Genomic DNA, 25,649 nt, shown 5'->3' with positions numbered 1-25,649 from the left:
ATTTGCTTTCCAGGAGATTAGCTAGGAGAAAGGGAAGGATTGGGAGGACAAAAGGTTTGCTGGTGATTGAGTGAGGCACATTGAGGTGTTATTTGAGGAGGGGGGGGGGGCAGAGCGAGGCAGAAGGTTGGGGGAGATGGAGGTGAGAGTTGGAAGGGAGAAGAAGTGGGGAGGAAGCTTTGAGGAGGAGGGGTGAGAGGAGGGAAATGGAGAAGAAATGAGGGTGGGGAGATTGGAAGGGGAGGAGCAAGGGGAGGAGTTTATGAGGGGAGGGGTTAGGGGGGGATTTGATAGGGATGGGAGATGGGGGAGATTTGGAGGGGAGGGGTGAGGTGGGAGTTTAGGGGGGGAGGAGTGAGGGGGGGTTGGGAGGGGAGGGGTGAGGGGGAGTCTCGGAGGGGAGGGGTGCGGGGGGAGTTTAGGAGGGAAGGGGCAAGGGGGGAGATTTGAAAGGGATGGGTGATGGGGAAGATTTGGAGGGGAGGGGTGAGTTTGGATTTTAGAAAGTGTACGATTAATGCGAAACGAACATTTATTGCAAAATGAGTTTCTTGTGACCTTCGAGTCAAAGATACATTTAAGGACGCTGAAGGGGGGCGTGGAGTGCAGGGGAGTTTAGGGAATGTATGAAAGAGGAACTGTAAGAGATGGAATTTTTTTTTGGAATGAATAGATTTTGTGAGCAGGTTGAAAGCAACCTTTTAAAGAAGAAGAAGAAAAAGGTGTTATAATATATGACAGAATACATCACTTCAGGGGAAAGTTTAAACATTTTAAAATTGAACAGTGAAAACTATCTGGGGAAATGGGGGTGAAACACGTGGTCGAAGAACGAACGAACGAATAAGAACAACGAATAAACAAATAAGAACAACGAATAAGAACAAAGAAGGAAATGTTTTTTTGTTGTTTTTGTTTTAGTTGAGATCTTAAACAAGGAAGTGTGGGGTGAAAAGACTGGGAAAAACTGAGAGACCGAAAGTAATTGGACCACAATCGACCACTGAGAGTAAACGAAGCCTCAAGGTAGGACATAAGGTACGAGAGCGCAAAAAACGCAGCATGGAATAACCGACGGATTTTTTATTCAGGTATGAAAGATTAACACTGAGAATCTTCCTCGGGACACACTATAGGTACACACACCGAAAGATAAATACAGTTTCGACAAAAATACAATTGTGAACAATTACTTAACTTCGAAATCGTGGAGGGCGTGTGCAGTTTCGTAAAAACCGTGCCCTCGCCCATCATGTATAGATACGTGCCCAGCTACATGTATAGATGCTGTTATTGGATGTTGGACAACGTGTCTTTCTCTAGCTGGGGCTTCTACTGTAAAGTAACACACCCATCTCGTTTTTTTCATTTCTGTTTCTCACAATTCTATCTCTCACACACACACACACACACACACACACACACACGCACACACACACACACACACACACACACAAGCACACACACACACTCCTGTTCGTCTTGCGTTCCCGACTGAGTCTACCTGATAAGCTTTATGTCAAGGATAGCTGTGGAAACTGTTACAAGTCGTAAAGCAGGGCGTTCGGTCAACTGGTTTTCTTATTTTCCATGTACCCAACGCCATTATTTATTACCTCTGCCACTGAAGGTGGATGGAGGTTATGTTTTCACCCCCATCTGTTTGTCTGTCTGTCTGTGAGCAGGATATCTCAAAAAGCTGTGGACGGATTCAGATGAAATTTGGTCGACAAGTTGGGTGTGCGACAAGGATGAAGTAATTAAATTTGGGAAAAGATCCGGATACTATAATTTTTAAGTGATTCTTTACCATTGAGAGAATGGGCCAAAAACGATATATAGCAAGATATCTCAAAAAGTTATGGACGGATTTATATGAAAGTTAGTGGATGAGTTGGGTAGGTGACAAGAACAAGCCCATTAGATTTTGGTAAGTGTGCGGATGCAGATCCGGCTTATCCCTGGGATACAAAACGTAAGTTCTTCAGCAAGGCAGAGGTATGCCCTCTAACGAGTGCCATTCTAGTCTTCAAAATATAATGGAACATTCTCAAAATTATGATATGGTGTATGATGTTGTGATCAATAATTACAAAGTGAATTTCCAAGAATATGCAGCAGCACATTGCCCACCGTAGGTGTGCCGAGAAGGTAACTCTCACTCGGAGGGCGAGAGTGCCCGCTAGTTATTATATAAGGTGTTTCATCTTTCAAGGAGACATTATCACAGTGCTTTATATCACAAATAACGTAAAAGTGATTACAATATTTATTTTTCCATTCAACAATGTAATTGCTGTTGTCAGAAGTCAAATCCACAACATTGTCCCAATGATAGGTTTAATGTGAATTCGATCTCTGGCAACACCTGTAAAAATACGATCATGCAATATATCAGGATTATATAATCAAGGAGAAGTCCAGCAATTGACAATGAGTGCAAGCAAGCCTGGATCATCTAAATATACGCACCATTCGAGTCTACGCTGTCACACAGATTATATGTCACAGGAATGATCCGGAGCGATGGTCGTCCGAGTTCTTATAGACGCCTCTCAGTGGTTGGAGAGAGCATAACACCTGGGTTCAACTTAGGTACAATTTCATTACAATTGCCATTTGTGAATCTCCTGAAATTTTTTTTATTTATGACGAGGGGTCTTTTCTTCACCCACAGAAGTGATCACAAAATTTATGTCCACACACACAAAGGTATGTATCAGACACTGCTGGTCTTCACAACACTTTAACTTCACAGTATGAAGTATTGTGCTGATGTTAACATGCACAAGGACTAACCTCACAGAAGTCTGTTTTTCCACCATAAGCACAGATCATGTTGTTTGAGATTGTTTCGCTGGATAACTCCTGGCATAGATTGCGCTCCATGATCCACACGTTCCCTGCCAGTAGATTTCCGTATTGTCCTTCGACTGCAAAAGGGGTGACACCATTCATCAAAAGCACCAGGGCAATATGAAATGAACCAAATAGCAGGTTCATCAGTCAGTTATTAATTGAATTAGTGCATCACTGCAGTCTTTGACTTTTTCTTTATCCACAACTGTTCAGTCTTTGACCTATTGTTTATCCACAAGTGTTCAGTCTTTGATCTATTGTTTATCCACAAGTGTTCAGTCTTTGGCCTATTGTTTATCCACAAGTGTTCAGTCTTTGATCTATTGTTTATCCACAACTGTTCAGTCTTTGACCTATTGTTTATCCACAAGTGTTCAGTCTTTGATCTATTGTTTATCCACAAGTGTTCAGTCTTTGGCCTATTGTTTATCCACAAGTGTTCAGTCTTTGACCTATTGTTTATCCATAACTGTTCAGTCTTTGACCTATTGTTTATCAACAAGTGTTCAGTCTTTGACCTATTGTTTATCCAAAAGTGTTCTGTCTTTGATCTATTGTTTATCCACAAGTGTTCTGTCTTTGACCTATTGTTTATCCATAACTGTTCAGTCTTTGGCCTATTGTTTATCCACAAGTGTTCTGTCTTTGACCTATTGTTTATCCATAACTGTTCAGTCTTTGACCTATTGTTTATCCACAAGTGTTCTGTCTTTGACCTATTGTTTATCCATAACTGTTCAGTCTTTGACCTATTGTTTAACAACAAGTGTTCAGTCTTTGACCTATTGTTTATCCACAAGTGTTCTGTCTTTGACCTATTGTTTATCCATAACTGTTCAGTCTTTGACCTATTGTTTATCCACAAGTGTTCAGTCTTTGACCTATTGTTTATCCATAACTGTTCAGTCTTTGACCTATTGTTTATCCACAAGTGTTCTGTCTTTGACCGATTGTTTATCCACAAGTGTTCAGTCTTTGACCTGCTGTTTAAGGTGCACATTGCACTATTGTAATATGCACCTTATGTTTTTCCCTTTCACAGGAAGAGTGACATATAAATATGAGTGAACATCAATTGCCAGTAAATTGTTGGGTAGTACTGTATATAGCTTACAAAGCAACGAGTTTGTTTTTTTCATATTCAAATATATTCCACAGATGAGCTTGCAAAACCTACCCAACGGCATTGTAGTTACAGCATTCACTTTGAGTCTTGGAGGTTGTTGGTTTGCTTCCAACTGTGGCTGAGCAACACCAAAGACTTTAAAAAATGGTAGATGCTGCTTCCTCGCTCGACACTCAGCATTTAGAGGCTAGAGTGTAGACGAGCCCAATGGATTGGTCATCTCTAATTGGGGCAGGACATTTCACTCTGAAACGTGAAAGCCCCGCTAAATGTAGGGAGTAAAGGAGACGTAACAAGATGGCACCGCCGGCACCCAGTATGTACCGAGAAGTAACTTCCCGCAAGGTCAACAACCATGCTTGTCTGATGTTAAGCTTGTATTGTCTGATATCTCTGTCTGTAAGTGAGTGTGTGATTTGTGTGTAAGAGCTGTTCCACAAGTTTCAGAAATGGTATAATAAAAAAATGGATGGTTTAACACTGTCTGCGGGAAGGGAAGTGTGAGTGCGAGTGTGAGTATGTGTGTGTGTGTCATTTCTTCTAGTTTTCCACTTGCAAGCTATGCAAACAGGATATTTTAAGTGTCCAGATCTAATTGTTATTATTATTATTAATCCCCGTTGGACTTAGTCTGAAATGGGCTCTGTTGGATTGGGTCTCTTCCCGTCCTGACATCTGTGCATCCGCAACCACATCGCGGAGATGTATTGAACGATTTTGTTCATACTTGGCAGAAAGACAACAAATGATGGTATACATATGCACATCATTTTGTTTCATGATGCGATCAAAGATAGGCGACTGGCGGCCATTTTAGTTGTAAAAAAAAACAATGTTGAACACGTCTTCAACCATTTCTTGGGCATGCATTTACCAATGTTGCTCAAACTTGGTACACAGATAACGAATGATGGCGTACATATTCACGTCATTGTCTTTCCAGATCAGATACAAGATGGCCGACTGGCGGCCATTTTGTTACTTCAACGTGTCCCCAACCATTTATTGAACATGCATGATCTGATTTTGTTCACGTGACACAAGCAGTGTACATGATGGCATGCACGTGCATCTCACTTTATTTTACGATCTAATCAAAGATGGCCGACTGGTAGACTGGTGGCCATTTTAGTTGTAAAAAAAACCCCGATATTGACCACGTTCTCAACCATTTCTCAGACATGCATTAACCGATGTTGTTCAAACTTGATACACAGATAATGAATGATGGCTTACATATGCGCGTCATTTTTTTCGAGATCAGATCCAAGATGCCCGACTGGCGGCCATTTTGTTACTTAAACGTGTCCCCAACCATTTATCGACATACATGGATCGATTTTCTTCAAACTTGGCAAAAAGACAATACATGAGAGTATACATATGCAGAAGATTTTGTTTTGTCATCCGACCAAAGATGGCCAACTGACAGCCTTTAACTCCGTACAGCAAAATAACTAAACCACGGCAGGGCTGACATTTTATGTCCTTTTCTTCTTGTTTTCACAAAAATAAGATTCCATTTTACCTGTTATTCAAAATTACAAAATCTATTTGCAGATGCATACATATCCGAAGTTTCTGCACTCTTTTTCACAATGGTACAGAAAGCAGAAGAAAACCATACTATTGCTAAAGGGTGCAAAATGGGATTTTAATGGCTTGCTCAAAAACGATTGTTAAATCACTCCCACAATGTATATAGCATGATGTTACGGACACTACACGGGAACAAAAGTTTCTCACAAGATTTGTCCACCAAGGATCAGGTCCATCACCACACAGCTCAGAGATGAGGATACCACCATGTAATGCGTTGTTTTGTGAATTGCAGAGAATTTAACCCTTTGTCTGCAAATATTTGCTGTTTTCACACTCACCCTCAGTATATCCCCATCCAGTGACCTCACAGGCTGTGCCATTTTCTACATGAGAACCAGGAGTGGGCAAGCAGATTGGTGTAATGTGCTTCAGCTTTGTTGGTCTGCAATGTACAAAATAGGCATATCTTATGAATATTAATCAGACCACAGAGCAACTGTATCTTATCAATAAATAATTGAAAACATAGGGGCAATACCCCTGGCGCTCAGCTGGTAGAATAAAAGGTATACTGCACTGACTAAATGTATTTTAAACCAATTTCAACGGTTGCTAGAAGACAGGGCAGCATGTGGAATAATACTAACATAATCATAAGACTTTAAACAAACAACCAAAAAAATACCTATTTTGGGGGGCAACCACCCCTTCCCCAACCTCATATACCTCCTCAGACCCCAATTTTTCTAATGCCTTGAACAAACATTGGTACATCATGGGTGATTACGGTTGTGGTGAAGTTTCATCGAAATTGCGTGTGTAGTTTCTGAGAAAAAGCAAATACCTATTTTGGGGGCAACCCCCCCTCACGCCCCCCCTTAAACCCCGAAAGGGGCAGATGTTGTTAATGCCGTGAACAAACTTCGGTACATCATGGGCGATGAAGGTTGTGGTCAAGTTTCATCGAAATATTGTGTGTAGTTTCAGAGAAAAAAGCAAATTCCCACTTCGACCCCCGGTGGACTCCCTTAGACTCCGATTTTTAAAATGCCGTCAACAAACTTTCGTCACAACACAACAAATATAATTTGTGCCAAATTTGGTCGCAATCCCATCAATGGCTTCAGAAAAGAAGTTTCAAGTGTTTACGGATGGACGGACGGACTGCTAGACGGACGACGCGCCATTGCATAAGCTCCCCTGAAATTCGTTCCAGGTGAGCTAAAAAATTATATAGCAGGGGCGGATCCAGGGGGTGTGCACCCCCCCCTCACCCTCCCCCCCGTTCGATCCAGGATGAGGGAGCAGGCGGTGCGAATCTGCTGAACTGTTGGACCAGGGAAGAACACAAGGAACTGCAGAAACTTCCAAGAACGCACGAAATGCCGTTTCTGACGATCAATTTTTTTAAATTTTCTGGGGGAGGACCCCAAGACCCCCCCCCCTTTACACCCCCCCCCCCCAGCAACATAGTTTCATGCACCCGCCCCCGTCTTGAAATTCCTGGATCCGCCCCTGTATAGTGTTGTGGCGGACACAAAAGCCCACTGGCGTGGTGACATCATTCCACGCACCAAGTGGGCGGTGGCCACGCCCGAGGGGTAGGCGTGGCCTCATGATATACTCCGGGCGACCAGCCCGGAGGAGTTCAGTGTTACAGTGTAGTCTTACAATAAAGACGTTTATATGTTACCGCTTGTCCGCTTCCTCCTTGCTCACAAGCAGCGCGCGTAACGCCGCGCTTTACTGGTGACCCTCGACGTTGGATCTGCCGGAGCGATCCTTCCACACGCGACGCCATCGCCATGGCCGCCTTCGTCAAACTTCCGGAATTTTGGGAGGCTCAGGCCGAAGTCTGGTTCGTCCAGGCCGAAGCCCAATTTCAGCTTCGGCACCTCACCGGCGATGACACGCGCTACTGCCACGTCGTCACCTCCCTCGGGCCCGGCACGGCCGCTCGAGTTGTGTCCGTCCTTCGCCACCCACCGGACGGCCACAAGTACGAGGCACTCAAGCGGCTACTCCTAGCCACGTTCAGCCTTACGGACGACGCACGGGCCGACCGCCTCCTGGATCTCCCCGAGCTCGGTGAGACGCGCCCGTCGGTCCGAATGGACCATATGCTGTCACTGTTGGGTGACGAAGCCCCCGGTTCGCTATTCCGGGCGCTTTTCCGTCGCCAACTTCCAGCGCAGGTTCGCCTCGCGTTGGCCGGGACCGGGCTAACGGAACCCCGAGCATTGGCGGCCGAGGCGGACAAGTACTTCGCCGCTTCGGACACGCGGGCGAGCGTTGGCGTGGCCGTCACGGCCTTCGACGCTGATGTTCCACAGCATCATCTTCTACAGCACGCTGAGGTTCAGCAGCATGCTGATACGCACCTCGTGAACGCCGCCACGCCCCGCCCACCGCCGCGGCGAAAACCGCCACCGCGGGGAAACCCGTCGACTCCACCAGCCTGGCGAAGCCAGCCGCGCTCCTCCAGCTCCACCACCTGGTGCTGGTTCCACGCCAAGTTCGGCCACGAAGCTCGGCGGTGTCATCCGCCGTGCTCCTTCAACGGGTCAGGAAATGCCCGGGCCGGCGCTCAATTGTGGCGATGAGCGCCGGCCGTTCGAGCAGCCTGCTGTTCATAACGGACACCTTCTCCGGGCGCCGTTACCTGTGCGACACGGGAGCGCAGGTGAGTGTCATTCCCGCCGGCACGTCAGACAAGCACGCCGCGGGTGGGGGCCCCGCGCTGCTTGCCGCGAACGGGACGCCCATCCGTACGTACGGAAAACGCTGCCTCTCTCTGCGGTTTGGAGGGCAGGTTTTCCGATGGACGTTCGTCACCGCCGACGTGCCCATGGCACTGCTTGGCGCGGACTTCCTGTGCGCTAATGGGCTCCTGGTCGACGTCAAGCGCAGACGGCTTGTCCAGGCCGAGACGTTCAGCTCGCTCGCGTGTGCGTTGCCCAGCTCAACGAGCGGCTTGCCAAGCGGCTTGCCGAACGATTCGGTTCCGGCCACGTTGGTCTGTACGCTTCCGGCAGCGGACGCATTCACCCGCCTCCTCGCCGGCTTCCCGGCCCTCACGCGGCCCACCTTCTCGGCGGGGGCCGTCAAGCACGGGGTGGCCCATCACATCCCCACCGTCGGGCCACCGGTCTACGCCCGGGCACGCCGCCTCGAGCCGACGAAGCTGGCGGTGGCAAAAGCGGGGTTCGCTACCCTGGAGCGACTCGGCATCGTTCGGCGCTCAGAGAGCGCTTGGGCGTCGCCGCTGCACATCGTGCCGAAGCCCGGCGGGGGATGGCGACCGTGCGGGGACTATCGCCGTCTCAATGACGCCACGACTCCCGACCGCTACCCCGTCCCCCACATTCAGGACTTTTCCGCCCGTTTGGCGGGCAGGTCCTTCTTCTCGAAGGTGGACCTCATACGCGGCTACCATCAGGTCCCCGTCAGGCCGGAGGACGTCCCGAAGATGGCGGTCATCACGCCATTCGGACTCTTCGAGTTCCTGCGCATGCCCTTCGGTCTGAAGAATGCGGCTCAGGCGTTCCAGCGACTGATGGACAGCGTCCTGCGCGACTTGGATTTTGTCTACATCTACCTGGACGATATCCTCGTCGCCAGCGCGTCCCGCGAAGAGCACCTACGCCACCTCCGCACGCTCTTCGAACGCCTGGGCCAGCATGGCCTGATTGTGAACCCCGCAAAGTGCCGGTTCGGCGCCGCCACAATCGATTTTCTGGGGCACCGTGTCACCAGGCACGGCGCCGTCCCCCTGCCGGCCAAGGTGGAGGCGGTGAAGGGGTTTCCGCGCCCCCGCACGATCAGAGGGCTGCAGGAGTTCCTGGGCATGGTGAACTTTTACCATCGGTTCCTGCCCCGTATCGCCCAGCTCCTGCGCCCCCTGCACGAAGCTCTCCGAGGTAAGCCGGGCAAAGGCGACGTTACCTGGACCGAGCAGATGGACACGGCGTTCACGGGCGCGAAGCTCGCCTTGGCTAACGCCACCATGCTCGCGCACCCGGCGCCCGATGCACCGATCGCCCTCACCACCGATGCCTCGGACTACGCGGTGGGCGCGGTGCACGAGCAATGGGTGCGTGGAGCTTGGCAACCGCTGGCGTTCTTTAGCCGGCAGCTTCGCCCGCCCGAACGCCGTTACAGTACCTTCGACCGCGAGTTGCTCGGACTTCACTTGGCGGTCAGGCACTTCCGCCATCTGCTCGAGGGCCGGGCGTTCACTGCCTTCGTCGACCACAAGCCGCTGATCTTCGCGATGGGCAAGGTCACCGAGCCGTGGTCGGCCCGGCAGCAGCGTCACCTCTCGGCCGTGTCCGAGTACACGACGGACATCCAGCACGTCGCGGGGAAGGACAACCCGGTGGCGGATTGCCTTTCCCGGGCCGTCGCCCACGCAGTCCACCTCGGCATCGACTATGCCCGGATGGCAGCGGACCAGGCCGCTGACCCCGACGTCCAGGCCTTGCGGACCGCCGTCACGGGCCTCCGCGTCACCGAGGTGCCGTTCGACGGCGCGGGCGCGGCCCTCTTGTGCGACGTCTCCCTCGGGCGTCCTCGCCCCATTGTGCCCGCGGGCTGGCAGCGCCAGGTGTTTGACACCATCCACGGCCTGTCCCACCCGGGCGCGAGGGCCTCCCAAAGGCTGATCGCCGACAAGTTCGTCTGGCATGGCCTCCGGAAGGCCGTCCGCGGCTGGGCCAGGACGTGCCTCGCGTGCCAGCGCGCCAAGGTGCACCGGCACACCCAGGCCCCGTTGGCCCCGTTCACGGTGCCGGAACGCCGGTTTGACCACGTCCACGTGGACCTGGTGGGACCTCTGCCCCCCTCGCGGGGTTTCACCTACGTCCTCACCATGGTGGACCGCACCACCCGGTGGCCGGAGGCCGTGCCCTTGGCGTCGACAACGGCGGCCGATGTCGCGCAGGCTTTCATCGCCACCTGGGTCGCCCGGTTCGGCGCCCCCCTCAGACATCTCATCCGACCGCGGCCCCCAGTTCACCTCAGAGCTCTGGGGGGCGGTTGCGCAGGGGCTCGGGGTCCGGCTGCACCGAACCACGGCCTACCACCCCCAGGCTAACGGCCTGTGTGAGCGATTTCACCGCTCATTGAAGGCCGCGCTCCGGGCCACCCTCCGCGACGGCGGCTGGGTCGACAGGCTCCCCTGGGTCCTGCTGGGCCTCCGGACGGCACCCAAGGAGGACCTGCGCGCATCCGCGGCGGAGCTGGTCTTCGGGCAACCGCTGCGGGTGCCGGGCGAGTTCCTCCCCGACTCCACGGCACCATGGTCCGCGGCACAGCAGCGCTCCGCTCTGCAAGAGACCGCCCAGAGGTTCGCCCCGGTGCCAACGGCATGCCACGGGCACCCACCGACGCACGTCGCCCCGGAGCTTCGCACGGCGGAGTACGTCTTCGTCCGCCACGATGCCCATCGGACACCACTGCGGCCCCCGTACGACGGGCCTTTCCGCGTGCTGGAGACCGGGGCGAAGCACTTCACCCTGGACATCGGCGGTACTCCTGACCGCGTTTCGGTAGACCGCCTCAAGCCGGCCCACCTCGATGTGGACCATCCACCGCCAGTGGCCCGACCCCCACGTCGGGGCCGCCCTCCTGCGGGCGGACCCCCGGCACCGCCCAGCCCCGCCGCCACGGCGCCCCCCGGTCCTGCACCCATCCCAGGGGCAGCCAGGGGCATCCCACCTGGTATCCCTGCACCCCGGACGCCGCCGATCGCCAGGGGGCGCTTCGGCCGGGTCATTCGTCTGCCCCGCAAACTGGCCCTCCAGGTGCGCGGGAATTCTGGGGGGGCGCGTGTGGCGGACACAAAAGCCCACTGGCGTGGTAACATCATTCCACGCACCAAGTGGGCGGTGGCCACGCCCGAGGGGTAGGCGTGGCCTCATGATATACACCGGGCGACCAGCCCGGAGGAGTTCAGTGTTACAGTGTAGTCTTACAATAAAGACGTTTATATGTTACCGCTTGTCCGCTTCCTCCTTGCTCACAAGCAGCGCGCGTAACGCCGCGCTTTAGTGTACTCCTATAACAGAAATGAGTAACCAACCATTCATCCAATTCTTTCAATCGATTTCGCATTGATATTTTTTATTCATTTATTTTTGCAATAAACCGAAGACTCACAAAGGGTTGCTCATATGCCTGCAGGACAAGAACATTGGGAAAGAAACCTCAGTGTGCTTTTGCACGAGTCACAAGGCCATTGCTCAATAACTGCGAAATCAAAAATGGCAAATGGCATTTGAACCCGCGACCCCTGAATCATGAGATTGGTGTCCAAATAGGAATGACAGAGGCTCAAAGAAGAGCTTCTTCTCTTATAAATGATTTCCATTTCATTTTTGATGACATTAATCCTCACTGCAACGAGTTGGCATCAATGTGCACAGGTCTGGATGCACTTTGAAGCTGTGGCAAAGTTACAATTCCACTACAGGATTCATGTCTAAAGCATTCCTACTGTATGACTATTTACCTGGTGCTGTTTCACAACTTGAGTGTGTATATAGAGGCTGACAGGATGGTCAAGAGGTACGCACACTTGCATCTATGCTGTCTGCCAACGTTTGTTGGTCAACGTTAAATATCCCACAGTGTCCTTTGTGAAGAGTAGGCGAGCTGTCGCCAGCACCATGAACAAATTACAAATTCCTGCCCTAACCAGCAGAGGGCACCACATCAGCGGCACAGCCGCGACCGCAGCCAATGACGCTACCCTACAGCCTTGTGCTGCATACGGAGGAAGAAGAAGCGTGCCGAAAAGAATACATTATGTGCTAATAAAGCTCGACCTGCATGAATGAAATATTGATAATTTTAGTAGAAATCAAATGAAATGACTAAGCAGGACTTGGGGTGGTAAGGAATTTATACATCTTTGACACAATTTATTTGAGCTAAAATAACAAGATGGGGTTTGATCATGCCATATGGCATAGTAATACACCAAGTTAGCGTTGAATTTATTCTACACCTATAGTAGTGCTATTGTCCTCCTATTCCACAGAACTAGCTTTCTGTATTTAAAAAAAACCCAAACCTTTAGAAACCCCTAAAGTTAGACATTTAGATAAATCATATATACATCTGCACATCATTTTGTTTCACGATGTGATCAAAGATGGCTGACTGGCAGCCACTGGCAGATGTAAAATCCTGATGTTGAACACGTCCTCATCCATTTCTCGGAAAAGCATTTACCAATCTTGTTAAAACTTGGCAAACAGATAAATAATTGATGGCTCACATATGCACGTCGATTTTTTTGAAGATCAGATCCAAGATGGCCAACCGATGGCCGTTTTGTTACTTAAACGTCTCCCAAACCATTTATTGAACATGCATCATGTGATTTTGTTCAAACTTGGCACAAGCACAGTACATGACGGCATACATGTGCACCTGACTGTATTTTGTGATCTAATCGAAGTTGGCCGACTGGTAGACTGGCGGCTATTTTAGTTTGAAGAAAAACCCAATATTGACCATGTCTTCAACCATTTCTCGGACATTCATTTACTGATCTTGTTCGAACTTGGCAAACAGATAACGAATGATGGCTTACATACGCGTCATTTATTTTCGAGATTAGATGCAAGATGGCCGACTGGCGGCCATTTTGTTACTTAAACATGTCCCCAACCATTTCTCGGACATGCATGGACCGATTTTGTTCAAACTTTGGCACAAACACAATAGATGAGAGTTTACATATGCAGAAGATTTTGTTTTGTAATCCGACCAAGATGGCTGACTGGCGGCCTTTAATGACCATTCCGGTGACGGTACAACCAAATTACTAAAACCAAATTACTAAAACGGTACCTGACTGTTCAACAAAATTACTAAAACCACAGGGGCTATGACATCTTATGTCTTTTTCTTCTTGTTTATTGTCTGATTGTGTCAACAGTACTGTCAGCTAATCCAGGAAATTGAGGTTGTGCGAGAAACACAACAAACTAGAATGGCACTCGGTAGAGAGCATACCTCTGCCAGGCTGACCAGGTTACATTTCGTATCCCACTGATAGGCCGGATCTGTATCCGGACCTGAGCCAAATCCTAATCGGCTTGTTCTTGGCACCTTCCCAACTCATCCAATAAGTTTTGTCCGAATCCATCCACATCTTTTGAGATATTGTGCATCGTTTTTGGCCCAATATCACAATGGTAACGAATCACTTAAAAATTATTGGATCTGGATTCAGATCCAGATCGTCTCCAAAATCGAATCCATTCGGCCTTTTCATGCACGAGCCAAATTTCGAGTCAATTCGTTCGCCAAATTTCGTCGGAATCCATACATAACTTTTTGAGATATCCTGCCTGCAGACAACCAGATAGCCAACCAGAGAGAGGTGAAAACATAATTTACCTCCATCTACCAAAGCTCACCCGCACTGTACTCGCTTCAAAGCCACCAAAGGTAGACAGAGGTAATAATTATAGTTTAGTTGTGATGCTCGCTATTAATGGTGTTTTGGAATTATTTAAACTCACAACGGTACCCGCCCTACGGGCGGGGCTTCAATTGGGAAGCCAAATGAAAAGGCAAAATATCAGAAATTGAAGACTTTTTTTTCTTTTAAACGCTTCATATAAACAAACATCCGTTCAATCATATCACACACAAATCATCAAAATCTAAACAGTACATGACGCCCATTTTGAAAAAAGATTGAATTCTGCAAAACGGAAGCGGCTGCTACACGTCTTTCTCAGTCGCACGTTTATGTGTGAAGAGTGCGTGCCGAATCTGTAACATGGAAGCGGCCGCTACACCTGTTTCTCAGTCGCCCTGCACACGCTGCCATGTTACTTCGGAGTCACACGTTTATATAGGAAGAGTTTGTCAGGAGTCGATCTACTCTCTCCTGGTACGTAGAATAAACAGTATTTGTAGAATTTCAACAAAAGCCACATCACTGTTCATATCGGTAAATATTATTCCATCGTGTTTGGAAAAACTGGAAAATTGGAAAACTTGGAAAAATTGGAAAAACAATATAGCCTATTTTACTCCAGGGGGTCCCAGAAATACCCACCCAAAATATCGTTGCGATCAGTTGAGCCATTTTTGCGGTACCTTCGAATGGACGGACGGACATTTGGTGAATTATAGTAAGATAATTGGTTGTTTTATTGCTATAATCAGGAAAACTAATGATCAAATTTCGCTTATTAGTGTAGCCTACCTGACCAGCTGGAGGAGAATAAGCTTGGACGATGGTGGACCACATACCAGACGATGGACTGGAATCTGTTCGATATTCTCGTCATCCACTGCGTCAGTCACCTTCCGCATTCCCAGTCGAACAACCAGCGTTTCTGGCCGATCCATACTGTTGGGTGTACATGTGCACACACGCACAAAAGCAGAATGAAGAGGTGACTCCTGCAGGCTTGTGATTAGGCTTCAGATCCATTAAACAATAAACTTGTCCCCCGTACCACACACATTCAAACAAATGTCGAAGAGAGCATGAAGACCGGATCATTCAACATACGTATGCCAAGTACTGCACAAAGGAACATTCATGCGCAGAGTGGAGGGACAGGGGCTTGCCTTCGCTCCTGCGTGCACAAGGGGCGGGAGAGAGGGCTACGTTGAAAGCTTCCTAAGTGTACTAGGATTTTGTATAAGCTGTAACAGCAGGAACCGGCCCTTGCTAGATGTGCACCAATGGGAAAAGCCTGCACTGATCTGACAGACGCTCACCCGGACCGATAGACGTGCACCAATGGGAAAAGCCTGCACTGATCCATTGTGGTCCATTTACTTTCGTTCTCTCACTGTTTTTTCCAGTCTTTCTGTTCACCCCATACTTCCCCGAACATCTTACCCTTTAAAGTCTTAATTTAAAAAAAAAAAAAAAAAATTAATCTAACTTCCCCGTGTTCATTCGTTCTTCGACCACGTGTTTCGCCCCACCAGTTTTTTTTTCTCTCCTTCCTTCATAACTCAATCCTCTCCAGCTGACACCTTTCCAATTCTAGTTTTCACCATACTTCTTCAACTTTATCCTTCTTCCTCTGATCCACTTTCACCTAACCTTCAAAAAAACATATTAAAGAAGAATTTAAAAAGTAGGTCTCTCCTCCCGTACTAACACATTTGCTTATACACCTCCCTATTCCTTCACTCTCTGCTCACCTGGCTGTCAATCTTCTATTCTTCTGTTCCTGCTTCTGAACCTGTGCTGGAATCCTTAATCCCCCTTCGGAATTCTTCATGCCCTCATTTAGGAAATTTCCCCAGATAGTTTTCACGGTTTCTTTTTTAAATGTTTAAACTTTCCCCTGAAGTGTTGTATTCTGTTGTATATTATAACACTTTTCTTCTTCTTCTTGAAAAGGTTGTTTTCGATTTGCTCACCAAATCTCTTCATTTCAAATAAAAATTCAATCTCTTACAGTTATTCCTTCCTACATTCCCGAAATTCATCTGCATTCCACCCCTCCTCCAACATTTTCAAACGGATCTCTGACTCGAAAATCACAATAAAAATAATTTTGCAATAAATGTTCGTTTTCCATTAATCGTCCAACAATTTCTAAGATCCAAACTCATCCTTCCCTTTCAAATCTCCCCCCTTGCCCCTCCCCTCATAAACTCCCCCCTCACCCCTCCCCTCGCAACTCCCCATCACTCGTCCCCTCCTAAATTCCCCCCTCACCCCTCCATTTCAAAACTCCCCCTCCCCTTCAAATCTCCCCACCCTCATTTTTTCTCCAATTCTCCCCTCTCACCCCTCCTCCTCAAAGCGTCCTCCCCGCTTCCTCTCCCTTCCAACTCTTACCTCCATCTCCAACCTTCTTCCTCGCTCTGCCCCCCCCCCCCTCAAATAACACCTCACTGTGCCTCATCCAATCACCATCAAACCTTTTGTCCTCCTCATCCTTCCCTTTCTCCTAGCTCTTCTGAAATCTCGTGACACACTATCAACAGCTCTCACTACAGGTCTTTCCCACAGCAACAACCAAAAGGTGATTGTGTTTTGCCTCTTGTGCCGGGTGTGTCCCAGAGGATTGGCAGAGTGTTAAATTGGCAGGTGTGAGGGTAAGTTACAAACCTATGTTCACTATGAAACAGGCACTGATGCATGTCAAGGATAAGCTTCCCAGGAATGACCGGGCAGGGGTGGTATACAGAGTTCCCTGTGTTTGTGGGGCTGAATATATTAGTGAGACAGGGAGAACATTAAGACAACGGGTCAATGAGCATCGCAAGGCCTTCGAGTGCAACGATCCAAAGAGATCTGCCATTGCCAAACATGGCCTGAAGGCTGGCCATGTTCCCCTATGGAATAATAATAGCATTTTGGGTGCAGCCCCCAGTAAACGAAGAAGGAGGATTTTTGGAGGCATGGATTGTGGAGGAGTCTGTTGTGTCTCTCACAGAGAAAGTGTTGGACTTACCACTAGCGTTTGGCCCTCTCATGCAGAAACGTACCAGAGAAACTGCGTCACCAAGTATATAAATTACCTCGGTTGCTGTCACTTGGGCATATATTCTTACTTTAGGTTTGCGATGTATCCGTTTAGCTTAATTCGTTTGAGTTACCACCATCATTTGAAGCAATTAATCATGTTTATTTTTCATCGATTTATTTGAATTATGCTACGTTTTGTGTGATTCAACGTGTGATTTAACGGTTGTTTTTATGTAACATCCCAATGTGTGGTTTCAGTTGGTTCAACGGTTTTGATTTGATTTACGGTTTAAATTTGAATGGCACGAGTTGTTCCAGAATGGCATTGATTGGTGGTTTTGATGTCCCCACCATATTTTTCCCTTATATAAGGGAGGGTATAGAGTTGTTTTGCTTTACACTTGAGAAAGATCAGTGGATGCACATTTATCCGTGTTGCCGATCGAAACGTCGAGCAGTTGTTTATTTGCTCATTAAAGGTTGGAAAACTCAAAATTGATTCATTTGGTTTTAATCCCATCCGCGCAAGTCGACACTTAAGTCTTAATATATATAATTATATATATGTATGTATACTGTATATATTATATATATATATATATATATATACATGTATATATATATATATATATATATATATAAATATATATATATATAATTATATATATATATATATATATATATATATATATATATATATATATATATATATATAATTATATATATATATATATATATATATATATATATAATTATATATATATATATATATATATATATATATATATATATATATATATATATATATATAATTAATATATATATATATATATATATATATATATATATATATACAGTATAGATATATATATATATATATATATATATATATATATATATATATATACAGTATACATACATATATATAATTATATATATTGTTACGGATACGGGGGACGGCTCTCCCGTTAGCAAGGGGTGATTAGCCCCTTGTACTGTTAAGCTGGCCGTCTCCCCGGTCCTGGCGCTTGTAACGCTATCCCGCGGGATGGAACGGATCAGGGTTATGGGTCCAGGGTCTATCCCGAATACCTTTATCCATCCCTCCGCAGACTAGGGAGACAAGTACCGCTCGAACCCCGGTTTGAATGGTCTAGTTAGTTGCCGAGCGGTTTTTAGCAACCCGAAGTTCGAGTCATTAGCCTTCACTAAACCCGATCCTGAACATTGGCCGAATCGCGCCACGTACACTCAATATGGAAACCTCTAAAGCGACCTAAAGAGCATGAAGAAGTAAAGACAAAGTAGGGAATAACAAGATTTATTACTATTTACACACAACTAAAGCAGAAAAGAAATGGAATATGATTTACAAGGCAATGGAAGGAGCAGGAGACATAGTGCAATGATTAGCTTATATATATGGCAGTCTTACTTATAAACCCCAAGACAACATGAAAGATGGACAAACGGGCACACTTACACGGGGGAAATGATGGCAGGAATCACTGGAGTGAGGAGAACGTCCAAGCCGATGGCAGGGCAGGAAGGTCCGGGCAATTCCACACTGTCGAGGTCCACGTTCCGTGCTCAAAGCCAACAGCAGCTGGCAGCTCCGCGTCTCCACAACCGGCAATAGGGCCTAGAGGGTCTCGGCGTATTGCTGCAGTATCAGCACCCCCTCACGTCTCGTTCTCTCTTGGCTGCTTTAGCTGGATCGCGCATCTGCCGCACCTCTCTCTCAATCTCCTCCAAAAAGCCAGCCCTATAGAAACCCGTGTGTGTCCTTTTATAACGTGCTTTTGGGTTTCTTACCCGCGTGCGTTGTAAACGCCCTCGGTCAGCTCGCCTCGGCCTTGATTGGTTTGCGAGGGCTACCGATCCCGCCCCTCTTGATGATGCTTTGGCAAAGCCACGCCTTGTTCCTCGCGCTTGGCTGACTCCTCCCCCCCCCCCCCCCCCCCCCCCGATGATGAGGTGGAGACACGCCTTTCTTCTCCGTTGGTTACCTCGTGCGTAATGGAGTCAAATGCAGCAAACAGTGGATGAAATGCAGCAAAGTGGCTAAAGAAGTCAATTGCAGCAAACCTGGCAAACCTGGCACTTGGAAGATGCCATGGGGCATCGGAGGGACCTACTCTTATTTAATTCGGTGCAATGAAGAGTCAAACTATTGGGAAACACATCCTTAGCCTACATAGAATAAGGGACTAACTATTTAAAAGGATATATGGTGCCCCGTGTGTAGGTTTATGGAATTAACTAAGAGGACGAGCTTCGACCTTTCTTTACATTACGGAGGGTGCCATGTACACACAACAAAACCATAATTCTCACATTCTTTACATTTTCTCAAATTCGTTACACTTCTCAAATTCGTTACACTGCACCCTCCTTCCTTCAGGCCCGGACTCGGGCCTATAAAACTTTACTTTTAGTGTGACACGTAGGTGTAATTCCCTCTACAATTAACCTGACCCTGAGTGCAACAATTTTAAAACACAAATAAATATGTCCCCCTGTTGCATTGCACCCTGCCTAACAGATTTGCGCCCACAGGATAACCGAATTACGGAATTGTTTTCAAGCTATACATTTATGGTGGGGAGCATTATTTACAGTGACGTGATTCCCTATTTACAACGCAACCCAGGACCTGTGTTTTTTTTTCTTTTTAGGGAAACAAAGAGAAGGAAATTCCTGTTGGGAGGGAGGAGACAGCACGCATTGCATCGATGCACCAGTACCAATAACACCAAAGCACCCAAAAGCACCAACCACCAACTGCACCAACCAGTGCACAGTCATTACTGTTTGTAATAAACACACAAAAAAAATCAACTGGTGGTGGTCTTCTCCTTCTCTGCTGGGCCGATGTTCTTCCCGATGTCTTCTTGCTTCATGCGGCCCACTTGGAAATATAAAAAGCACAAACCGTGTCCATTTTTATTTAGGGCCACAGGGGCCAACTAAGGGTGGTCCACCTGTTTGGCATAGGTGCCACCTTACCGAGGTCCGCAAGCAAGATTCCCTGGCCACTATGGCCGGTCTCCAGCAGAGGTGCCCTGCCCCAGAACCTGGGGTCCATCAAGTGGTACTTGGCCGCAGAACAGCGGTCCATAAAGTGGTACATCAATGCAATGCATGCTGGTTGCGAGGGTCCTGGCACACAAGGCGACCTCCGCACGCTCCCCTCGACGCCCAGTGGCGTGGTGTCCTCGTGTGGGAGACAAGGGCGGGGAAAAGACAGGTGAGCGAGGGGTAAGGTCACAAGGGTACACATCAATAAAGGCAATGCAAGGCGAGGTGCGTATGGAGACGGAGTGGAGAAAAGCTCGTCCCTACCGTACGTCACCCCCCCTGTCACCTACTCTACCCTTGCCCTTACCGCATATGTACAAAATCTACACATTACAAATTCGTCACTACTGTCACGTCTCCCCCATATTTCCCCTATACCAAATTCGTTCCCACAATCCCTCTAACCAAATTTGCCATCACCAATTCATCATCAATCCTCATAAGGAGGAAGAGATGGAACATCAGCACAATGTCACACCCACATCATGATGCGTCTCACATTCCAAACATTTGCATCAAAATAATAAAATAACAAAACATCCATGGCATGGTGCGGCGTAGCGTCACCTCAGGTGAGTGGATGTAGATGGTGCGAGGAGATTCCTAATCCTAACTATCCTCTAAATGACATTAACACACTTTACACTACCCGGGGTCTTTCCCTGCCAAACCATCGGCCATCTTACTCTATGCGGTTTTAAGAACCAAATTCCCATTGACCAAACTGTGGTGCTTCCTCAATTTGGGGTCTCACTCCCCCGATGCAACTCCCTGTGCCCTTGCACAATTTCAGGACTGGGGCGTGTAGCTCTCCCAGCAGGCCTACCCACCTGCAGACCTCCACCACTGCAGTTGCCACCCGAGCTTACCTAGCTCCTCACCCTAACCTATCTAATTGGGGAAGGCCCCTCCTGGCTCTGTCACCCCTTGGTGCCCTCTGGCACTGGGCTACCCGGGTCCGTCCTCCGGATCCTCGGGCCCCATCCACCACAACTCTACCGGCTCCCAGCGCCCACCTGCGGCCTCACCTGGCCGACATCCTAACAGTGGCGGAGTGTCAACCAACTACACACACTAACAGGCTACACGCCCAGCCATTTCCACGACACTAATGCACCCATCACTACACTTCTGTGCAACTACCCGCACCACAGATGCCAATATCCAACCACAATTTACCTATACCCGCTACCTAACACTTACACTACCTTCCCCGGGTATTCGTGATGGGGGTCCATCCTCCCCCATTCACACCTTCGCACCATCCACTCCACTCCACAGTTTCCACCATACTCACTCCACGACCATCCATTCCAATACTCCATATACTCCAGACCAGTTATTCCATACACCTGTTCTCCATTCACCTGTAGTTGCACACCTGTGCAATCACACCTGGTGCCACCTGCACCCTCCTTCCTTCATGGACCATTTGGTCAGCACAACTCACATCACTATCACTCACTCAAACACTGCTCCATACACCTGTCCAGTTGCACACCTGTGCAATCACACCTTTTAACCACACACACGGCATCATCTGAACTACCTGTTGCCCTGCTAACTTAGTGCTCCCGGTCTTCCCTTTAAACTAAGCACATACCACGTCATTATCATCCAAACTAATCTACCTGCGTCCCCACTACAGGTATCATTGTCACTACCTAACCTTAACGTTACCTAAGGTCATCTTCTCTAGGTCCCTACACACTATATCCTAAACCTCCCGGGCTAGTTTTCACTGCCAAAAACCCCATAAATCTATTGCTCCTTTGCCCCCGCTGTGAGAGATGGCAGAGTTGCCATCCCACCACATCGGGCATCTCTCACTACCAATTTTGCACACCAAATTCCAGCTAATTAAAAATTTGCCAATCACTACCAATCATCTGCCAATCATCACTCTGCCAATCCTTTGCCAATCATCAAATTTTGCGTTTTAATTTCGGGTCCAAAACACTATCCTCATCACACGTCTACTCACTTGAGCCTCTCGGTGCGCCAATTCATCTCCAAAGCTCGGCTTTGAATGCGGGTTGCTTGGTGCCGGCGGCTGGATGCGTCCGGCACTCGGTGCAGGGAGGGACGCTTACCCGGGCCGAGATCCCATGCACCATCTCGGCACAGAGCCGTCCAATGGCCCGATCTCGCCCTGCCGGAACGCCTCAACCACAAAGGGTTGTCGTGACGACCCTTCCTACCGGGCCGCCCGCTCCGCTTAGTGGAGCACGGACGCGGCCGTTCAAAGCGCGGCCCGGCGTGGATCCCGCACGGCGGTTCTTTCGAAACCGCCGCGGTCACAATCCCCGCGGATCCCCGCGCCACACGAAGCTGCCCGGCGCGCACCGAAGGCCCGATTCGGCTAAACGTCGTTCTAACCGCTAACCCGGTTAGCGTCGATGCTCCACTCGCATGCTTACACCCCGCAGCCCGTTCCTTGCTCATACATCCAGCCGTCTCCATGTTCTTTGTCATTGTACCTTCCCTGACACACCCAGGTACACTCAATCCGCTTACAGACTTTGTCACACACCTGACCACCGCACACCTTTGCACACACTCGTCGTTCGCACACCTCACCAACACACCTCTTCGCGCCCCCTCCTCGGTCACCTCCTCTGTGACAACCACAGGTGTGCTCTCACTTGCACACCCAACCACGTGCCTCACTACCAACTCCAGCGTGCATTCTCATACGCGCTCTACCATTCCAGGTGTGCATCCTTCCATTCCAGGTGTACATCCTCTCTCACCTGCCACAACCAACTCACGCTCCATGTCACTCTCACTACTCTCACCTCCACACTCGGTCGCGCACTCACCCTTACTCTCGACAGCACACTCTGTACCCATACACTCCTCTGTTACACACCTTCCTCGCGCATCCTCTTGCGCACACTCTCCCGTTACACCCTCCGTAACACTCACCACAGGTGTGCACTCTCTCGTTACATCCTCTGTAACACTCCCCACTACGCGCCTCCATGTGCCCCCTCGCACACGCGCTACGACCAACTCACTCTCGACAGCACACTCACTCCTCGGCGCGCACTTTTTCCTCACACACCCCATAGTCGGACATTCTCACACACCTCCTCTTTCGCACACCGTACCTGTCGCACACTTCACCAGCGGCCTCTCACGAACACCCGGGTCCAAACCAACCCCCAAGCCGACTGAAGCTTCCCTCACACCATATACATTGCCGATTATATCGCCACTCACCTCGGCACCTCGTCTCCGCACCTCCTTCGCCACCTGCAAACTCTTTATCTGGTTAGCGAGCACACCATCATGATTTGAGCACCGACCTTGTACATATTCCATCACCTCCTCCTTTATCTCCCTCTTAGTTTCCCTCCGTCTCTTCTTAATTTCACTCACCCCCTCTTCCACTTCCTCTAACTTTTGCTTCACCTCTTTTATTTCCCGGTGCGTCTCCCCAATTTCGTCCTCTAACACTACCTTGACCGTTTCTATGTGCGTCCTCACCTCTCGGTCCTTCGTCTCCATTGCCTCCGTCACCTCGTCCAACCTCGTTGTCAGTCCCTCACGTACCATCTGACATTCCTTCTTTGTCGCTATCAATTCGTTCTTGATGTCTTTTTGTGTCGCCTTTAACCCTCCTAGTACCGCAGTGTTCTTTTCTACTTGATCCACTAGTTCTTTTTGTCCCACCGTCAGCTGCTCTACTTCCCGTGTCAGGTCCTCTATGCCCCCTTGTAACCTAGCCGTATTATTCCTCACCTCTTTCTCCATACGCTTCTCACCTTGCTTTACCTCCTCGCATACCCCCGAGACCTCCTCGCTTACACCTCGTCTTATCTCCTCTCCCATTTCTCCAATCTCTTTGGTAGATGCCACCCTCATCTGTTCCAATTCATTCCTCTGAGCATCCAATTTAGCGTATAACCCGATTTTCACCTCCTCTATCTGGTTCCCCATCCGTTTGATTTCCCGGGCGGATTGCTCCCCTATTGCCCGCAATTTGTCGTCCATCCTAGCTTCTAGCCCCGTTAACCCATTCTTTACCTCTTTTATCCCGTTGTCTAACCCCTCAAATTTATTGTCCAACCCCTTAAAATTATTGTCTAACCCCGCAAATTTATTGTCTAACCATTCAAAATTATTGTCTAACCGTTCACCGGTACCCCTCGCTTCGTCCCTCATTGCTCCCATTTGGCCCCTCAATTCGTCCCTCATTCGCTCACTATTAGCCCTCGCTTCGTCCCTCATTTGCTCACCCATTTTTTCCATTTCCCTGCTTCTTTTTTCGTTGTCGCACTTCGACTCTGCCATGTATTCGCTAAACCGTGCCATGAACTGCTGCATGTCAAACGGCTGCATGTTAAAGCCCGCTGATACAGCGGGCTCGGCTACCACGCGCTTGTGCGAGGTGCCATTTTGCGCCTCTCCAACCACGTGCGCGAGGGCGCCATTTTGTGCGCCTGATACTCCCTCAACCACCTCCTCATTGCTCTCCTCCATTTCTTCCCTGTGGTTCTGGGTTACCCCTAACCCCTCTTCTAGCTCACCCACCTGCATCCGATCGCCTTGATTGTCCATGGCACGACTCAATTTGGGATGTTAAACAAAATTTCGGCCGCTCGTAATTTCGACCAAATATATATATTTTTTTGATGTTATAGAAAATTTGGTTCGGGCCTCGAATCTCACTCCCAGACACCAATTGTTACGGCCAATAGTACAATTGGTGTCCAAAATTTGGGCTAAATAAATTTAGTCCCAGGTTCGAATCCCACTCCTGACACCAATTGTTACGGATACGGGGGACGGCTCTCCCGTTAGCAAGGGGTGATTAGCCCCTTGTCCTGTTAAGCTGGCCGTCTCCCCGGTCCTGGCGCTTGTAACGCTATCCCATGGGATGGAACGGATCAGGGTTATGGGTCCAGGGTCTATCCCGAATACCTTTATCCGTCCATCCGCAGACTAGGGAGACAAATACCGCTCGAACCCTGGTTTGGATGGTCTAGTTAGTTGCCGAGCGGTTTTTAGCAACCCGAAGTTCGAGTCATTAGCCTTCACTAAACCCGATCCTGAACGTTGGCCGAATCGCGCCACGTACACTCAATATGGAAACCTCTAAAGCGACCGAAAGAGCATGAAGAAGTAAAGACAAAGTAGGGAATAACAAGATTTATTACTATTTACACACAACTAAAGCAGAAAAGAAATGGAATATGATTTACAAGGCAATGGAAGGAGCAGGAGACATAGTGCAATGATTAGCTTATATATATGGCAGTCTTACTTATAAACCCCAAGACAACATGAAAGACGGACAAACGGGCACACTTACACGGGGGAAATGATGGCAGGAATCACTGGAGGGAGGAGAAGGTCCAAGCCGATGGCAGGGCAGGAAGGTCCGGGCAATTCCACACTGTCGAGGTCCACGTTCCGTGCTCGAAGCCAACAGCAGCTGGCAGCTCCGCGTCTCCACAACCGGCAATAGGGCCTAGACTAGAGGGTCTCGGCGTATTGCTGCAGTATCAGCACCCCCTCACGTCTCGTTCTCTCTTGGCTGCTTTAGCTGGATCGCGCATCTGC

General features: G+C 48.7%; 1 protein-coding gene across 1 annotated transcript in view; it reads right to left on the bottom strand.

The window, feature by feature from the left end:
• The window catches only part of LOC137437055 (hepatocyte growth factor-like protein), a 173,184-nt gene that overhangs the window by 12,198 nt on the left and 135,337 nt on the right, over nucleotides 1-25,649 (bottom strand). The window contains exons 14-16 of the mRNA XM_068131392.2: nucleotides 14,760-14,906; nucleotides 5,866-5,969; nucleotides 2,800-2,933 (exon numbers count right to left, since the gene is read on the bottom strand). Coding sequence (XP_067987493.2) covers nucleotides 2,800-2,933; nucleotides 5,866-5,969; nucleotides 14,760-14,906 — 385 coding nt within the window. The remainder of the gene's footprint in view (nucleotides 1-2,799; nucleotides 2,934-5,865; nucleotides 5,970-14,759; nucleotides 14,907-25,649) is intronic.

Source organism: Myxine glutinosa, chromosome 11, assembly GCF_964187855.1.
Source record: "Myxine glutinosa chromosome 11, kmMyxGlut1.1, whole genome shotgun sequence".
In the NCBI taxonomy this organism is placed as follows: Eukaryota; Metazoa; Chordata; class Myxini; order Myxiniformes; family Myxinidae; genus Myxine; species Myxine glutinosa.
Note: the sequence above shows the minus strand (reverse complement) of the source record. Positions and strands in the feature narration are given on the sequence as shown.